The 14979-nt window shown below is 51.2% G+C and overlaps 1 protein-coding gene across 2 annotated transcripts in view; it reads right to left on the bottom strand.

Moving 5' to 3' along the window:
• MAN1C1 (mannosidase alpha class 1C member 1) overlaps window positions 1-14732 on the bottom strand; it is a 69660-nt gene extending 54928 nt beyond the window's left edge. The window contains exons 1-2 of one of the 2 annotated variants that reach the window (XM_064471437.1): window positions 14409-14732; window positions 12664-13659 (exon numbers count right to left, since the gene is read on the bottom strand). In XM_064471437.1, coding sequence (XP_064327507.1) covers window positions 12664-13230 — 567 coding nt within the window. In that variant the 5' untranslated portion in view covers window positions 13231-13659; window positions 14409-14732. The remainder of the gene's footprint in view (window positions 1-12663; window positions 13660-14408) is intronic. The other variant, XM_064471436.1, reaches the window with a different exon arrangement.
• Between the last annotated feature and the right edge of the window lie 247 nt (window positions 14733-14979).

Below are 14979 nucleotides of genomic sequence, written 5' to 3'. Positions count from 1 at the left end.
ACTTTTGCTAACAAAGTTGCATATTAGATGTCTGTCAAACATGCCAGAACTCTTTCTACAGCCACTGCCAGGGGTTGCATGCACAAAGGATGGCAGGCGGACCCAGAAAGCAAGCAATACACTTTGTGTGCCACTATTACTTGGATTTTTCAAGTCCTTTTAACTCTAGGTTGGACAATCTGGTAATGGCTTTTCTTAGTGACTACTATTTCATTCCAGCATGTTTTGAGGAAAGTGAGTGGAAAAAAAATACTTACCTAGTAATTGTGCTTCTTCAAATGTCACCTCAGAGTCCCCCTCCTGAGTTTTGCGCCTGCAGGATAAATCATGCAGGAAACTCCCCTAGCTCCTAAGATTTTGGGCACGGTAACATACCTATAGGCTGCCTGCAGGGCTCTTATATTTCAGCTATGTCCCTTCAAGCGTGTACAGCACACGGTCTTCCTAAATCCCTAATTACACACAAAGACTATAAATTCTCCTTAAAAGTGACCAACATTCCAGATGAATGATGTACAACGATCAGTTAAACACCCAGGCCAGAATCCATCAGCTCCTCACCATAATACCCCCATGTTAAAAGGGAAGGTGGATGGAAACACAAACACTGAGCAAGATTGTTTTTCCAGACCTGCAGTATGACAAGGTAAGTCATTTTCTCCTTCCCTGAAGATACCATCTGCACAGGATTCTCATTTCTGGAGAGCCAGAGCCCAAGGGGATGCTCTAAAAGAAGCTGTAGCAATAACTAACCAAATATGGGCAGACTGCTAGGAAAATAAAAAAAAGTGTGGGGATATTTTTATTTTCTTTTTTCAAGGAAAATAATAAATTTCTCTAGAACTTATTAGGCCTGCCTGTTTGACAGCCTGCGGGACAGACATCAAACAGATCAATTACAAAAAGAAACAAAATGGGGAAGATATGAGGCTTTGTGCTCCTAAGCCTTGGATGTGGGACCATGGCAGGAATACTCTGTGGGCATGGAAGTGAAAGACTAAACAGGGGCCAAAACCTCTGTGCATAAATCTGCCACGGAGCCATCCTGAGGCAGGTAAATTAAGCCTTCCTCACTCAGAGCAGAAATATCCTGACAGTCGCCATGAAGTATGGTTATGGAAATTATGCTGTACCAGACAGCTGGGGTTCTGTGTAAGGCTCCGAAGCCAGCAGCCCAAGTCGCACAGCTGAAGGGCTCTGGTTCAGCCAAAGAAGTATTTCCAAAGCATTTTCAGATATAAAAAGTAAAGACCACCTCACAATCAGCCACATCCTCTTCTTTGGGAAGAAGACATTTCTCAGCCTGGGACACTGCAAGATGCTTTGGAACACGCGTGACCCGGAGCTGCTAAGTCAGCGTAGAGAGCCAGGTGGATAAACTGAACCGATTCACACCATGGCTCGGGTACAATCTTGGCTAATGACGACCTGAACAGACTGAACAGGCCTTTGTTAGGCCCTTAAATCTGGAAAAGGGAATCACAGCTCTGAATAGGACCCACACTGTAAGATATGAAAGGAGTCCTTTCACATTGGAAGAAAAACTTAACACGGTCACAGGTTCACTCAGCGGCTCAATATACACATCTCACGCTTTCCACTGCAGGACCATGAATCTGATCTGCATCTTTCCCCCAGCACCGGCAAAGCGTGAAGTGCTTTTGACACATGGATGGCTCAAGGGCCCAAAAAGCAGTCATAAGCAGATGGGATAACTGAAGGAAGGAAAGAAAGAAAGAAAAAATGTAAATACAGGCCAAGAGTTACCCTGCATCGCTCCTGTTTTGCACAGTGAGAACAGACTTAGGGGGCACAAGAAACATCTGTTTGGAAACTCTTTGTCTCAGTCAAAATGCTGGAACAGGAGAAAAGAGGGAAGTCGAGAACTGCCAGCACACCTCGTGCTTCATCTCACACTTGGATGGCTTAACAGGAGAGATCTGGGAGGATGAGTTTAGTTTAATGATTTCTTGCTGGTTCACCTGCTGCCCATCTGTCTTTGTAGTCCTTGCTCGGAGGGACAGATTGGAGCGTTGCTGTCCTCTCCCCTTTCAAGAGTTACTTGCGATTTGAACTTCTGAAGAGAGGAACAGAGCAATTCTCAAGCATTAAGTAGTCAGCAGAGATTAGCCCAATAATTTATCAAAAGGTAATAGCTAATAACAGACATCAGAAACTTGCTCACAGCCTTCCTACAGCCTCATGTCAGAGCTGTCATCTTAAAAAAGTGTTATAAAAAAATTCTTGGACCACAGTAGCAAATTTATTAGCCAGAGGCTGATAAACTCTTGGAAGAGTCCCTCAGTCAACAATAAATCATCCAAATCAGGTTGCAAATACTGGATCTTTAATAAAAATGAAGTTGGTGGAGTGGATGTTAGAACAATGTTAGAATTCAGCTGGCAGGATGAAGGGACTCGCTTTCATTTAGCCTGACCTCCCATCACAAGAGGGACCAGGGCTTGGCCCTGGCGTCATTCCAGCACTGCACTAGACGGTCATCATACACCAATGATTAATGAACTGCTGAAAGAATAAAGCAATAAAGCAAGAAATAGAAAGTTGGGAGATCTGGGTAATAAACTAAAAAAAAGAACCATAAAGATTCATCAAAATTAGAGGCAGAAGGCAACTCCTAGGTCACAGACTCCACATCCCTGCCAATGTAGAAGTGGCTCCCACAGTACTGCTCTGGCCATGCTTCCTTTGAAGAGCTGAGCAACAAGCTTCCACTCTGTTCCACTTACTAAATTTCACCCTAATATTCAACTTATTTCTACTTATTTCTTTAGGTCTTTGAAATTCAGAAATGAAAGAACCAGAAGGCAGCTTTCTCCTGCTTTATCCTGCACCAGCCAAGAAGTTGCCTTTCAAAATTCAATCCTCTGAATTATTCTACTGTGCAGCCACTGATGAGAGTGGGTAGATCCACTCCCAGCAGTGACAATGTTCTGGTTGTTGGAGGGCTCACTAACACACAGAAAAACGTCTGATGGATAAGCTAATCAGATATAACTGTGATGTTTCATGACTGAGGAATCCTAACATGGTATCAGTATTGGAGGACAGCCTTCAAGAAAGCCAAAACAGCATCAGAAATCAGCCAAGGACTTGTTTGGGTTCATCTAGCACAATGCTGAACTACCAACATAAATATGTCCTTCCTAGATAACTCCAGAGGAAAATGGAGGCTCAGATGGAAAAAGAGTCAGAAAATCCACATTTCCACTGGAAGCATTTTATTTGTGAGCTAGGCTAGCTAACCCAGGCAGCAGGAGGGTTTCAGGATTGATGAAATGTGATTACATTATAATTATCTTTTGTTACTTTGCAAAGTACATCGTTATGCACTTTCTTTACTGCCCAGGGAAATCATGTTAACACAATTAGAGCAAGAGCCCTGTTTTAAACACAGTTTGCTCGGACGTTACTAACATGGCTTCAATTCTCAGTACAGGCAGTCTTCAGAGCCATCTTGCTTCATAAATCAGTGGGAGTTCTGTCACTGACTTCCTCTGAAGCAAGCACCAGCTCTTAGAGACATTCTCTAGGATGTACTGAACATATAGTTTCACTGTATATCATCATCCTGTGCAAGTGCTGTTGGCACGATGAGATTCTGTAGAATCTCTAAATCTCTTTCATTCATTATTCTTTGCAGCCTTATTCTTAGGATATCGTTCTACCCACTAATAAACTAAGAGAGAGAGAAATATAACAACAGCTCTATGGCCATGCAATGAAAGTGTTGGAGGCCAGATTAGAACTAATGAGTTCCTGGCTCCCACTCAATCACAACCATCAGAACAATTAGCTCAGATAAGCCCGAGAACTGTTTCTGCTCAGCTGTCGTCTGCCCGTCCTCCCCAGTAACTTCCAAGCTGGAAAATTTCAATCGGGTTTGACAGAGGGTAAAGCTCACAAAGAAACTAAAGTTCAGTGCAAATTGCCAGCAGACTGGAGGAGAAATGCACAGGGTGTCCCGCTAACGGTTGGACAGTGGCACAAGCTCCTGCTCTGTTCAGCCACCGCCCGCTGAGCAGTGGGTAGCTATAGCTATGGGTACCAAGCACCCAGAGCTGGATCATTGCCTCTGGCCCACACAGCCAATGGGGGACACTGGGAAGAGCAACTGGCACTACTGAGCAGGGGTGGATGACATACAAGGAACTAGAAACAGAGGGATGGGGAAGGCCACAAATTGCATGAGGGGTGTCTAAGGATGTACAGGGGTTTTAGGACACAGGATTCATTCCTAGAAAGCCAGGCTCCGTTACCTTTCTACTAAGGGAAGAAGCAAGCATTAAAAGCACACTTCCCCTTTTTGAAGACTGTCATGGTCTCTCCTTTGATTCTAGTACAACAGCAGATACACACAAGGGACTCTGCATTTCCACTGTTAAGATAATTAGATGAAAAAGGGAAGCACTAAAGTCACTTCAGTTTAGTCTAACCTCCAGCCATTACTTACGCTCCAGTGTCCTCCCAGGGAATGCTGAAGTGCCTGAGAGAAAACAGTTTTGCCTCATATTAGCTTGCTGGATTCGGGATCAAAGGATTTGTGCCCATTTTACAGAGATGCATACTGGATCCATACAGCAGCATGATGAATCTGCCATCAGGAACAGAACCCAGGACCAAGCGTCCTGTTCTACTTAACAGTAGAAGCTGTCCCCCCTTTAGTAAGAGTACAAATGAGTAACATCCCTGTCCCATAAATAGAGGATGTTTATTATCCAGTCCTTCAGTGTTCCTGCTGTGCTCTCTTTCTTCCGACGGTTTGGGTCCATCATGCACAATACACTTGCATTATGCACGGATCACTGACACCACTGCCCATGACAGCTTCTCTGGAGCCCTTCCAAAATGTTGTGTCATATGATGAACTGAAGCGCCAAGGGGATACGCAGAGTAAAGACAGCAATCATGGGAGCGTGTTCGTTCCTTGTGCCAAATCCATTCACGGCATTCAGTGAAAAGTACTTTTTTGGGGAATGTAAATTTAGTCTCTTTCCTAAGTATAAAAATTAAAATGCTCCAAGCACAAGATTTCCTTTTCCCACCCATGAAATGAATACTGTTTCCTGCTTTCTCCTTTTGACAGCTTCATGCCAGTTTGATATTCAAAACTAAATGCCAGACTGATCTAAGATACATTCTCCTTTCTCCCTCTCAGTCTCCCATCTAAAATCTGATTAGTTTTAAATATTGAAAAACATATTCAAAACATCAAAACAAAATGATAAACAATTAAACAAGGAAAGAATGCTACACACAAAAAAGATCTTTCTCCCATTAAGGGGTAGATTTAATAATTGATTAAAAAGTTAATCTGGAGTCTATAAATATTTTGGCTGGCAAGATGGAATCTTAACAGAGGTGACTGCCCTTTTTTTTTTGCACATATTTGCACAGCTGCATATGCAAGTCCCCAGACTGATGGCAGAACGCGGGGTGGCGGGAGCTTGGCCCACCACTGGTAGGACGCAGTGAGGCACAGCAGGCCACCTCACCCAGCGCTGCCCGCCAGCTACGCGACCCCCCACTTCGACCACGGCCACATTCGGTCCTGCTCCCCGAGGGTACACAGATGTGGTTACAGCAGGATGTTACCAACAGGCTGCAGCCAGGCTCCAGCCCTGCTGCCCTAAACCCCTTGTCTTTATATCTGAGAACTTTCAGAGAGCTTACGTGTATTTACTGAAGCAATTCAGCAAGGTGTAGGTCCTTCTGCCCAATGCGCTTGTGTGTGTCCTGGAAACTCATTTCACCATGTCCAGCACGCATTCAGTCATTATCTGTAATCTGCCTGGAAAGGAACACACTCCAACAATTTTGCTGTTGTGCAAATAGTGCACTGTCCTTAAGTGGCAGTTTATAAACTAGTCTCGCACCAGATTTAGTTGTTTTGGAACAAGTGCTTTCAGTGCTAGGTTTTGTAGATAAGAACAAATGTCTTCAAATTGCACAGTACTTCCAAATTCCAAAATGCCCTCAGCTCGAGCAATATCAGTAATAGCATGCACTAAGGTACCGCTGGCACCTCTGAGGCAAGCAGCACCGTAGCATGGATCACAGCATGTGAAGTATTTTCTATACACATGCATTATGCCAACAGAACAGATAGATTTTTAGTCAATTAACTATATATACCCTACAGCCAGAAGAGGCTGAGACAGGTTAGGTCTAAATTTTGTTTGCATGAATCCACTGGAGGCTAGTGAAGCAAAAAATACACTGTACGCACCATTTGTGGGATTTACAGTATAGTATCCTTTTCATGGGTTCAGTAAATAAATGCATGAAAAGGAGCATGGAGCGAAGGAAAATTCCAGCAAGCCTGGAGCTAACCAGTGCTTCAACCTGCAGAGAAATTATCTCACTGCAACAATATTTCTACCCCAGAGAAAGAATTACGATCTGATCACTGGTTTGAGATCATCATTCTAGTCCATTACAATAAGTATTTTACTCAGAACAGTTTTCTTTACCCTCAGCGTCCAAAGTAAGTCTGTTAGAAGTCACTGGATTTACATGTGACCAGCACAATGGCTTAGATGTTTTCCACCAGTCTCAATGAGAAAGATGCGCATGGGGAGGCGCACTGCCATCTAGAACGTGCGTGGTGCCACTCACGTACCGAAGCCACTGACAGATTACATTATTTGCTCGTAGTACTGTTCATCCCCAGATTACAGGAAGAAAAGGCATTTTCTCCAAATGGAAGAACAGAAGTTGCACAGTGTAGGGAAAGAGAGATGTCTGAAACCTTTTCACTGCTGGCTTCAGAACCGGGATGGCTCAAGAACGACCAATAATGTGATTCACAGCATTGTACCAACAGGCCAATCGTAACTCAAACCGAGAACTGTTTTGAGCCCCGCTTTCAATAAATTGGTGATCACAATCCAGCTCCCAGTGCTTATGCACCCATGCTGAACCCCTCCCAAGAATACACACGGCTTGCCTCCACGGAGGTGTGCAAGATGGAACGAGCCTCTGACCAGCCGCTTCTCCCACCAGGGGTCAGGGCTGTGGCACAAATTCAGGAGAACAAGCAGCACTTCCCCAGCTCTGCCCAACAACACCCACCTTTTCACTGCGGAAGGGATCACTGGTCAGGACTGTCAAAACCACACAAAGGGAACTCAGCAACCAACACCAATCAACTATCCCCAAAAGCTGAGCTCCTGATAACATTCCTGTTTCTTGCCAATTATCTTTTAGTGACAAACTGTCAAGATATTTGTGTTTAAAAGACTGATCTGCCTTAATAGGTGCCTGCTGATCTGCAGAGGGATGCGGTGTAACTGAGCACACGGACTCTGACCGCCTTCTTCCCCCTGGGGTCTGATTTTCAAAAGCAAATACATCTTTAGAATTGTGTTAAAAGAGGACAGCAGACAGCAAGGTGAGGCAAATGAAGGTGGAGACAGGAAGAAAAGCCAGGATGACGAGCACTGCACTGTAAAACAAATAGGCTTCAGTATTACTAATCTGGAGGAAATGAATGCATCTGTCAAACCCAAGGGTACAATCCCAGCAGAGGACTAAAAGCCTGCCTGAATTTGACATATTCCCTTATTTGAAAGGGACAAAGGATACCGTCAGGTTACGGTATTAGGTATTCTCAGACATCAGGCAAGGAAACTTGCCCTTTGTACCCAAAGAGGAAAAGAAAAACCAGTAAGTCTCTTTCACTGTTCACATTTTTCTCACATCTCACGACTGGAAGTAAGCTAGCGAGTTTAATTTTATTGATGGACACTTTCTGCCCTGGCTGGTTACAGTGGTTGTCCTTAAGCACTGGATGGCATTAGCAGAGTTGGTATAAAAATACTTTAGAGAAACGCTGTTCTCTTGCGCTGCTTCCCTACCTATGAGACCCATGAAGCCAACACAGCAACAGTACAGCAACAAGCAGTCTGTTTTGCTTCATCCATCATCAGCAAAACTGTCAGCTCAGCTCCAACAGCAAAATCTTTATTACTGGTTATGATGCAAAAGGCAGAAACCACACGGTCTGATTTTCCCAGATCTGAGGCCGAGTTTGCAGTAGTGGCAGTTGGAGGGGAAATAATTTTGACTTTTCACTGAGCCAATTTGATCTGGAAATTGTTGAGAGCAAATAAATATGGAATCCCACTGTGGCATTTCTGCAGTCACTTTCTGACTACAACCACTTTTTTTTTAAAAAAAACATCAGTGATTAGTATTTGGCGCATGTAAAAAATTAACTATTCCCTGAAGCCATGCATGACTGATCAATTACAGAACTAATATGTTTTTCAGAGGTCAGTTTAAGAGATTAATAATCCCAGGCCCTTTTAAATTTCCCAACCTGTAGCATGGGGAGATTGTTATTTGGTTTTATTGCAGTTTTCTTCAAAAGGTCAGACTGCCCACAGTACTCAGTTGCCCACAGCCACACACAGCAGGATATCCCAGGCAATTCTCCAGGTGACCGATGACCTTTTGCAATAAGCAGTCTGTGCAATACAGGTGCTCTCTTTTTTTTCCTTTTCAGGAAAACAACTGCTTATTGACTCTGGACTTGGCTTTAAAAGGTAAGTTGAACCTACAAAGTCTGCTACTCTACCCACCAGTGCAAAGCAGAATACCTGTGTGCGCACACCAGCTCAGCCCACTGCAGCACTTACTTCTTTTAACAGACTTCTACGCGCCATTTCAACTCGCTAACCCACCTCCTTTCCTTTCTGCACTACCAGGAAACAGCATTCACAGCACACAAGCCAGTGAGGTAGACATACCCCTGGCCAGACTCCTTAAATCTGCAAACAGCTCCGGTACCCCTAGTGCTGCTCAGAGCTTTCCCAAACAGCAGTGAAGCGGGAGACACCACAGTGGAGGGTTTCACACTCTGGACAACACTATCTTTTAAGCAGAAAAAGTCTAGCAGGGCTGGATTAGTTGACACTTTCTGCACAGAACAGCCAAGAAACTAATGACACACCCTCTTCTTTGGCTGAAGCATCAAGCAGCTTAGGGCTGGGTGGGAAAGAGCAGATGCCTGCTCGGACTCCTGCTCAGACTGAAGGGTCCTACGAGAAACCAGAAAGCTCCAAGTCTCTAGGCTGGGCATCAGCCCTAGTCTTTGATCATGCACCAGTTCTTTCCCCTGGTTTTCATCAAGGCTCTGGCAGACAGATGGGGGGGGGGAAATACCAACAAATCCCATCCGTGTCCATCCTCCCTGTTATATAGGTGCTGATCTGTAAGAATGGCCTAAGGGGGGGTGCGGGCATGGAACCAACCAACTTTAAGTACCAGGACAGCTTGGAACACATTTTAGCAAGCTACAGGGCTTAAAGCCCTGGAAGAAGGAGAAAAAAGCTACTTGCTGCTACTGCCCATACCACCTTAAAATGGCCAGCAAACCCTCCAACCTAAACGATCCCGTGATCCCACACCTGCCCCTGCCAGCATCTCTCACATCACATGAGGAGTATTTGCTAACCCAAATGCTGTATCATGACTTCACTTATTTCTTCTTTGTGATTTTTTTTTTTACCCATCTGTTTCTTTTTCTACAGCATTTGTCTGCTAACCTCTCTTGGTTTCTTTTCCTCCCATCTTTCTGATTTGCAAAAGAAGGACACACCTTACCTCTTCCACAAGCTGTACCACCACCCCCCTTGTTTTGCACGTTCAGTCTTATATCTCAGAACCATATTTGTTTCTTTCTCTTTCTGAATAAATAGAAGTGCAGGCACTTTTAAAGAATAAGGGCTCTGTTTGAAGAGTAATTAGCTGTCAGCATAAAACTAGTATTTATGGATTCTCATCCTTGAAAAATCTAACTCTGCTACCCGGCACTGATTATGGCTGTTATAAACAGATGGGGATGAATCCATACAACTTGCAATAATCCTATATTTAAAAAATAATTAACTACAAATAAAGGACTGAATTCCACTAGCTTTCATAAATTTGATTTCCAATTTGATTTGTTTGTACTGAGTGGAAGCTGGATTATTCACGGGTATGTCATGCCACCCTAGCATACCTTCAAAGCGGGCGTCTGCAGCATATTCAAGCACACGCTCCACAACTCCGAGCACACGAGAGGGCCGGCTGCTGGAATATTCTGAACCCCCTGCAGCTGAGATGTGGAACGAACGGATGGCTCAATCACGCCTGGGATCATAAAAAACCCAGCACCCCTGGGCGTGTTGTGTCTGGTTGCCTGGCAGAGAAGTTGGGATTTTACCAGCGGTGCAGCCTTTGTTTTAGTGACTGACAGGGATATCAGGAGGGGAGCTTTAAAAAACTGTTTTTAAAACACAGGTTACAGTGGATGAAAGCCCTCAGTGTGTTATTCTTCGACTTCCTTCTCTGTTCAACCTGGGGCAGCATCTTTGCTGAATGCCTACACCTCTGTGAGGAAGCCAACCCAGGAAATTCATACTCCGCTTAATTAAATCTGTGCGTTTTACTTATCAGCACCTCTTATGAGGCCAAAATTCACTCCAGGTTGGTTTACCATCATAGCAAAAAATACAACAAACACAATCGAATACTACACAGAATCTATAGCTCTTGGTTAACTAGGTCACAGATTGCTCTGCAACGTTTGTGAGGCTGCCAGGCTTTTATGCACAAACTGTAGGCACCAGGCCAAATTCTCCCCTCCATTACAGCCCTGTAACCCCATCGATGATGTTACCCTGGCTCACTGGGGTCTAAGCGAGGGCAGCCTTCGGGCTGCTGTTACCGGGTGACAAATCCTGAGCCAGCTCCACTCAGAGTAAGAGACAAAATGATTTACAGGGACAGCCATCCTCACGCCTCCTCCCTGACTTCTGCGAGGTCACATCCCGTCCCTCCATCCCCATGGACCAGAGCAAGCTTCATCATCTACCAGCTTTTGTGCAAAGCAGCCAGGTTTACACCGATACCCCAGGGAGGGAGCCTCTTGCACAACCGCAGGCACCTCCTGCCAAGCAAGTTTCTTTTTTTTCCCCTAATAACCAAGCTGAAATTTCCCTTTCCCTAATTTCAGCTCTTTAATTTCTAGTCACACCCTATCAGGCTGCCCTAACATTTCCTCTCCGGTGAGAGGAGGTGTGTGCAGCTGCTGACAGGCATGTGCGCCCGCTGACACTTGGCATGCGCGGGGCCATGCTGCAGGACACCCCCGTGGAAAGAGACACCCCCAATTCCTGTCACTTCCTTGGGGAAAGGAGGCAGAAAAGGGCATAAGGAGCCTGTGTGGGAAGTGAGGAGTGTGCGAGGAGAGTGGGGGCAACGAGGGGAGGCGAGGGCTGACTGAGTGGGGGGGGGTGTGACACGGCCCTGAGGGGAGGCGAGGGCTGACTGAGTGGGGGGGGTGTGACACGGCCCTGAGGGGAGGCGAGGGCTGACTGAGTGGAGGGGGGTGACACGGCCCTGAGGGGAGGCGAGGGCTGACTGAGTGTGGGGCGGGGGGTGACACGGCCCTGAGGGGAGGCGAGGGCTGAGTGGAGGGGGGTGACACGGCCCTGAGGGGAGGCGAGGGCTGACTGAGTGTGTGGGGGGGGGGGTGACACGGCCCTGAGGGGAGGCGAGGGCTGACTGAGTGGGGGGGGGGGGGGTGTGACACGGCCCTGAGGGGAGGCGAGGGCTGACTGAGTGGAGGGGGGTGACACGGCCCTGAGGGGAGGCGAGGGCTGACTGAGTGGGGGGGGGTGTGACACGGCCCTGAGGGGAGGCGAGGGCTGACTGAGTGGGGGGGGGGTGACACGGCCCTGAGGGGAGGCGAGGGCTGACTGAGTGGGGGGGGGGGGTGACACGGCCCTGAGTGGAGGCGAGGGCTGACTGAGTGGGGGGGGGGTGACACGGCCCTGAGGGGAGGCGAGGGCTGACTGAGTGGGGGGGGGGGTGACACGGCCCTGACGGGAGGCGAGGGCTGACTGAGTGGGGGGGGGGGTGACACGGCCCTGACGGGAGGCGAGGGCTGACTGAGTGGAGGGGGGTGACACGGCCCTGACGGGAGGCGAGGGCTGACTGAGGCGGGGGGGTGACACGGCCCTGACGGGAGGCGAGGGCTGACTGAGTGGGGGGGGGGTGACACGGCCCTGAGGGGAGGCGAGGGCTGACTGGGGGGGGGGGGGGGGGTGACACGGCCCTGAGGGGAGGCGAGGGCTGACTGAGTGGGGGGGGGTGACACGGCCCTGAGGGGAGGCGAGGGCTGACTGAGGCGGGGGGGTGACACGGCCCTGAGGGGAAGCAAGGGCTGACTGAGTGGGGGGGGGGTGTGTGACACGGCCCTGAGGGGAGGCGAGGGCTGACTGAGTGGAGGGGGGTGACACGGCCCTGAGGGGAGGCGAGGGCTGACTGAGGCGGGGGGGTGACACGGCCCTGACGGGAGGCGAGGGCTGAGTGGAGGGGGGTGACACGGCCTTGAGGGGAGGCGAGGGCTGACTGAGGCGGGGGGGTGACACGGCCCTGAGGGGAGGCGAGGGCTGACTGAGGCGGGGGGGTGACACGGCCTTGAGGGGAGGCGAGGGCTGACTGAGGCGGGGGGGTGACACGGCCCTGACGGGAGGCGAGGGCTGACTGAGGCGGGGGGGTGACACGGCCCTGACGGGAGGCGAGGGCTGACTGAGGCGGGGGGGTGACACGGCCCTGAGGGGAGGCGAGAGCAGTGTGGGGTCTCCTCACCTCTTTAATCTTCATCCTCCGGGCACGGGTCTCGGGGTCGTCGCCGGGCCGCCTGCCCCGCACCGGGTGGCGGAGGCTCCGGCGGAACCGCTCGTAGTCGAAGCGGAACGGAACTCGCGTCTCCCGAGCGGGGGGAGCCCCGGTGGCGGGCTCGGCTCCCCGCTCGCCGCCCTGCACCTGCTGCCGGGAGCCCGGCGCGGTGTGCGCCGGCGGACCGGCCATGCGGGCGGCGGTGCGGAGCTTCTCCCGGAGGCGGCGAGGGGCGGCGGGGCTGGCGTGGCGAGGCTCGGCGGCGGCGGGGGGGCTGCGGGGCAGGTCGGTGTCGCGGGTGGAGGACGAGGAGGCGGAGGAGGAGGAGGCGGAGGAAGAAGAGGAGGAGGAGGCAGTGGCCCGGCGGGGCAGGAAGAGGCGCTTGAAGCGGGAGGAATCGGGCAGGAGGAAGAGGGCCCCGAAGCACAGCGTGAGCAGGCCCGAGAGGAAGAGCAGGAACAGGAACTTCTGCGGCAGCCGCAGCCCCAGCGCCGCCGGCCAGCCCGGCATGCCCGGCAGCTTCCGCAGCACCACCATGGGGCACCGGATCGCGGCCGCCGGGCGGGATCCGCCGCCACCCCGGTGAGCGCCGCTGGCTTCTGCGGCGAAAGGCTCAGGGATGTCCCCCCGCTGCACCGGCTGGAGCGGGCGCCCTCACCGGGGACCGCCGGCGGGTGACACGTGGATGGCTCCGGACCGGGCTGAGCCGCGGGGCCCCGCCGCTGCCCGGGGTCCTTGCCCGAGAGGCTCGCAGGGCGCGGAGCGGCGGTTCACAGTCCTCCCTCCCGGCATGAAGGCGGCGGCGAGCGCATCCCGCCGGGGCCGGGCGGCGGAGCTGGGCTGCTCCCGGTGTCAGTCCCCCGGGCAGGCTCTCCGCCGGACGGCTGCTGTCGGGCTGGCTCAGGGAGCGGCGCCGAGGAGGTGCGATCCCTTCTCTCTAGGCGGTGGGTTCATGCTGCAGCATTTCTGGGGAGGGGGCGGGGGGGAAGATAAAAGCGCGTTCGTTCAACACCAAGAAGGATGCAGCTGGCGTTACAGCCTTTCTCCCGGAGGGCCTGCCGGCTCCCCAGCCGTTCCCCCCTCCTCCGGCCACACTAGCTCGTTTTCCCTCTCTCCGGACTTGCCATCAACTCTCTGCGAGCAGCTCCCAGCTCTGCACCATCCCCTACAGCTCCGGGCTCTGCTGGCGGGGCAGCCCAGGGGCCAAGAGGAGGATCCGTGCCCTGACCAGGCAGAAAAACCCCGGGAAGGGCCGGGTGCCCGGGGACAGAGAGCAGAGAGACAGGGACGAGGCTGCTCCGCTCCTCACCAGGCTGCCAGGAGCTCCCTTCGCCCGCAGAGGGCTGGTGATGATGGGGCTGCAAACAAGCCATGCGGAAAGCTCGGCTCGGGCTAAGTTTCTTGAGGAAAAAAAAATCTACTGATTTTGGATTTCGGCGAATTCCCCCTTTCTCCCAAATCTCTGCCTCGCTCTTAGAGTTATTTCTTCCCCCCAGCACTAATCTCCTCCTTATGTGAACTGGAAGAGGCAGAGCTTAACTTTCAGACCACGAAAGAAAGCAGGACCACTTTCGAAAAGCGGGATACGTTTCAAAAGACCTACCTCCGAGCCCCAAACCAGCCCTACTCCTACGGGTAGGAACGGCGCTGTCCCCCAAACACACTGTCAAACCCGCCTGGCAGACGCTTTCCTACCCCCAGCCCTGTTTACTCACCCCTCGGACAAATCCAAGCCACTCTGGGTCCTACAGGGAGCAAAAAGTCTTCTCAGTCCTGCCCGCGCATCTCAAAAGCGAGAAGCCCTCGCTGCTGTCAGCGCTCGCAAGTGCCCGTTAAATTAAGGGGAGGAAGAGGCTGGCTGCCTGCCGGCTCTCCAGGGGACAGCTCCTCTCTCCTGCCCGCCCAAGCATCCAGGAGGGGAGCACCTAACTGCATCAAGCTACTTAGAGGCCTCCGCTTTTCACCTCCTCCCCGCCCCGCCTCCCTCCCTCCCCGCCGGAGGGGACCGGCCGGGCTGCGCTGCCCCACTGCCCGCACACCCGGCCCGCCCGCACCGCCCGCCTCCACGGCCGCTCACTGCGACAGCGCCGGCAGCCCCGCCCCTCGCCCCGCCCCTCCTCCTGCCAACGGTCATTCGGGGGAGGAGGCGGGGGCGGCGCGAGCCAATCAGCACAGCAGGTCCTGCCCGCCGTGAGGCTCGCCCCCAGGGCCGCGCTCCGCCCTCGCTCTCTATTGGCTGTCTAGTGGAGCCTGACCTCGTCCATTGGCTCTTCCAAACGCCAGGAA

This window comes from Phalacrocorax carbo, chromosome 22 (genome assembly GCF_963921805.1).
Source record: "Phalacrocorax carbo chromosome 22, bPhaCar2.1, whole genome shotgun sequence".
NCBI lineage: Eukaryota > Metazoa > Chordata > Aves > Suliformes > Phalacrocoracidae > Phalacrocorax > Phalacrocorax carbo.
The sequence above is the reverse complement of the archived record's forward strand: the minus strand, read 5'-3'. Positions and strand labels throughout refer to the sequence as shown.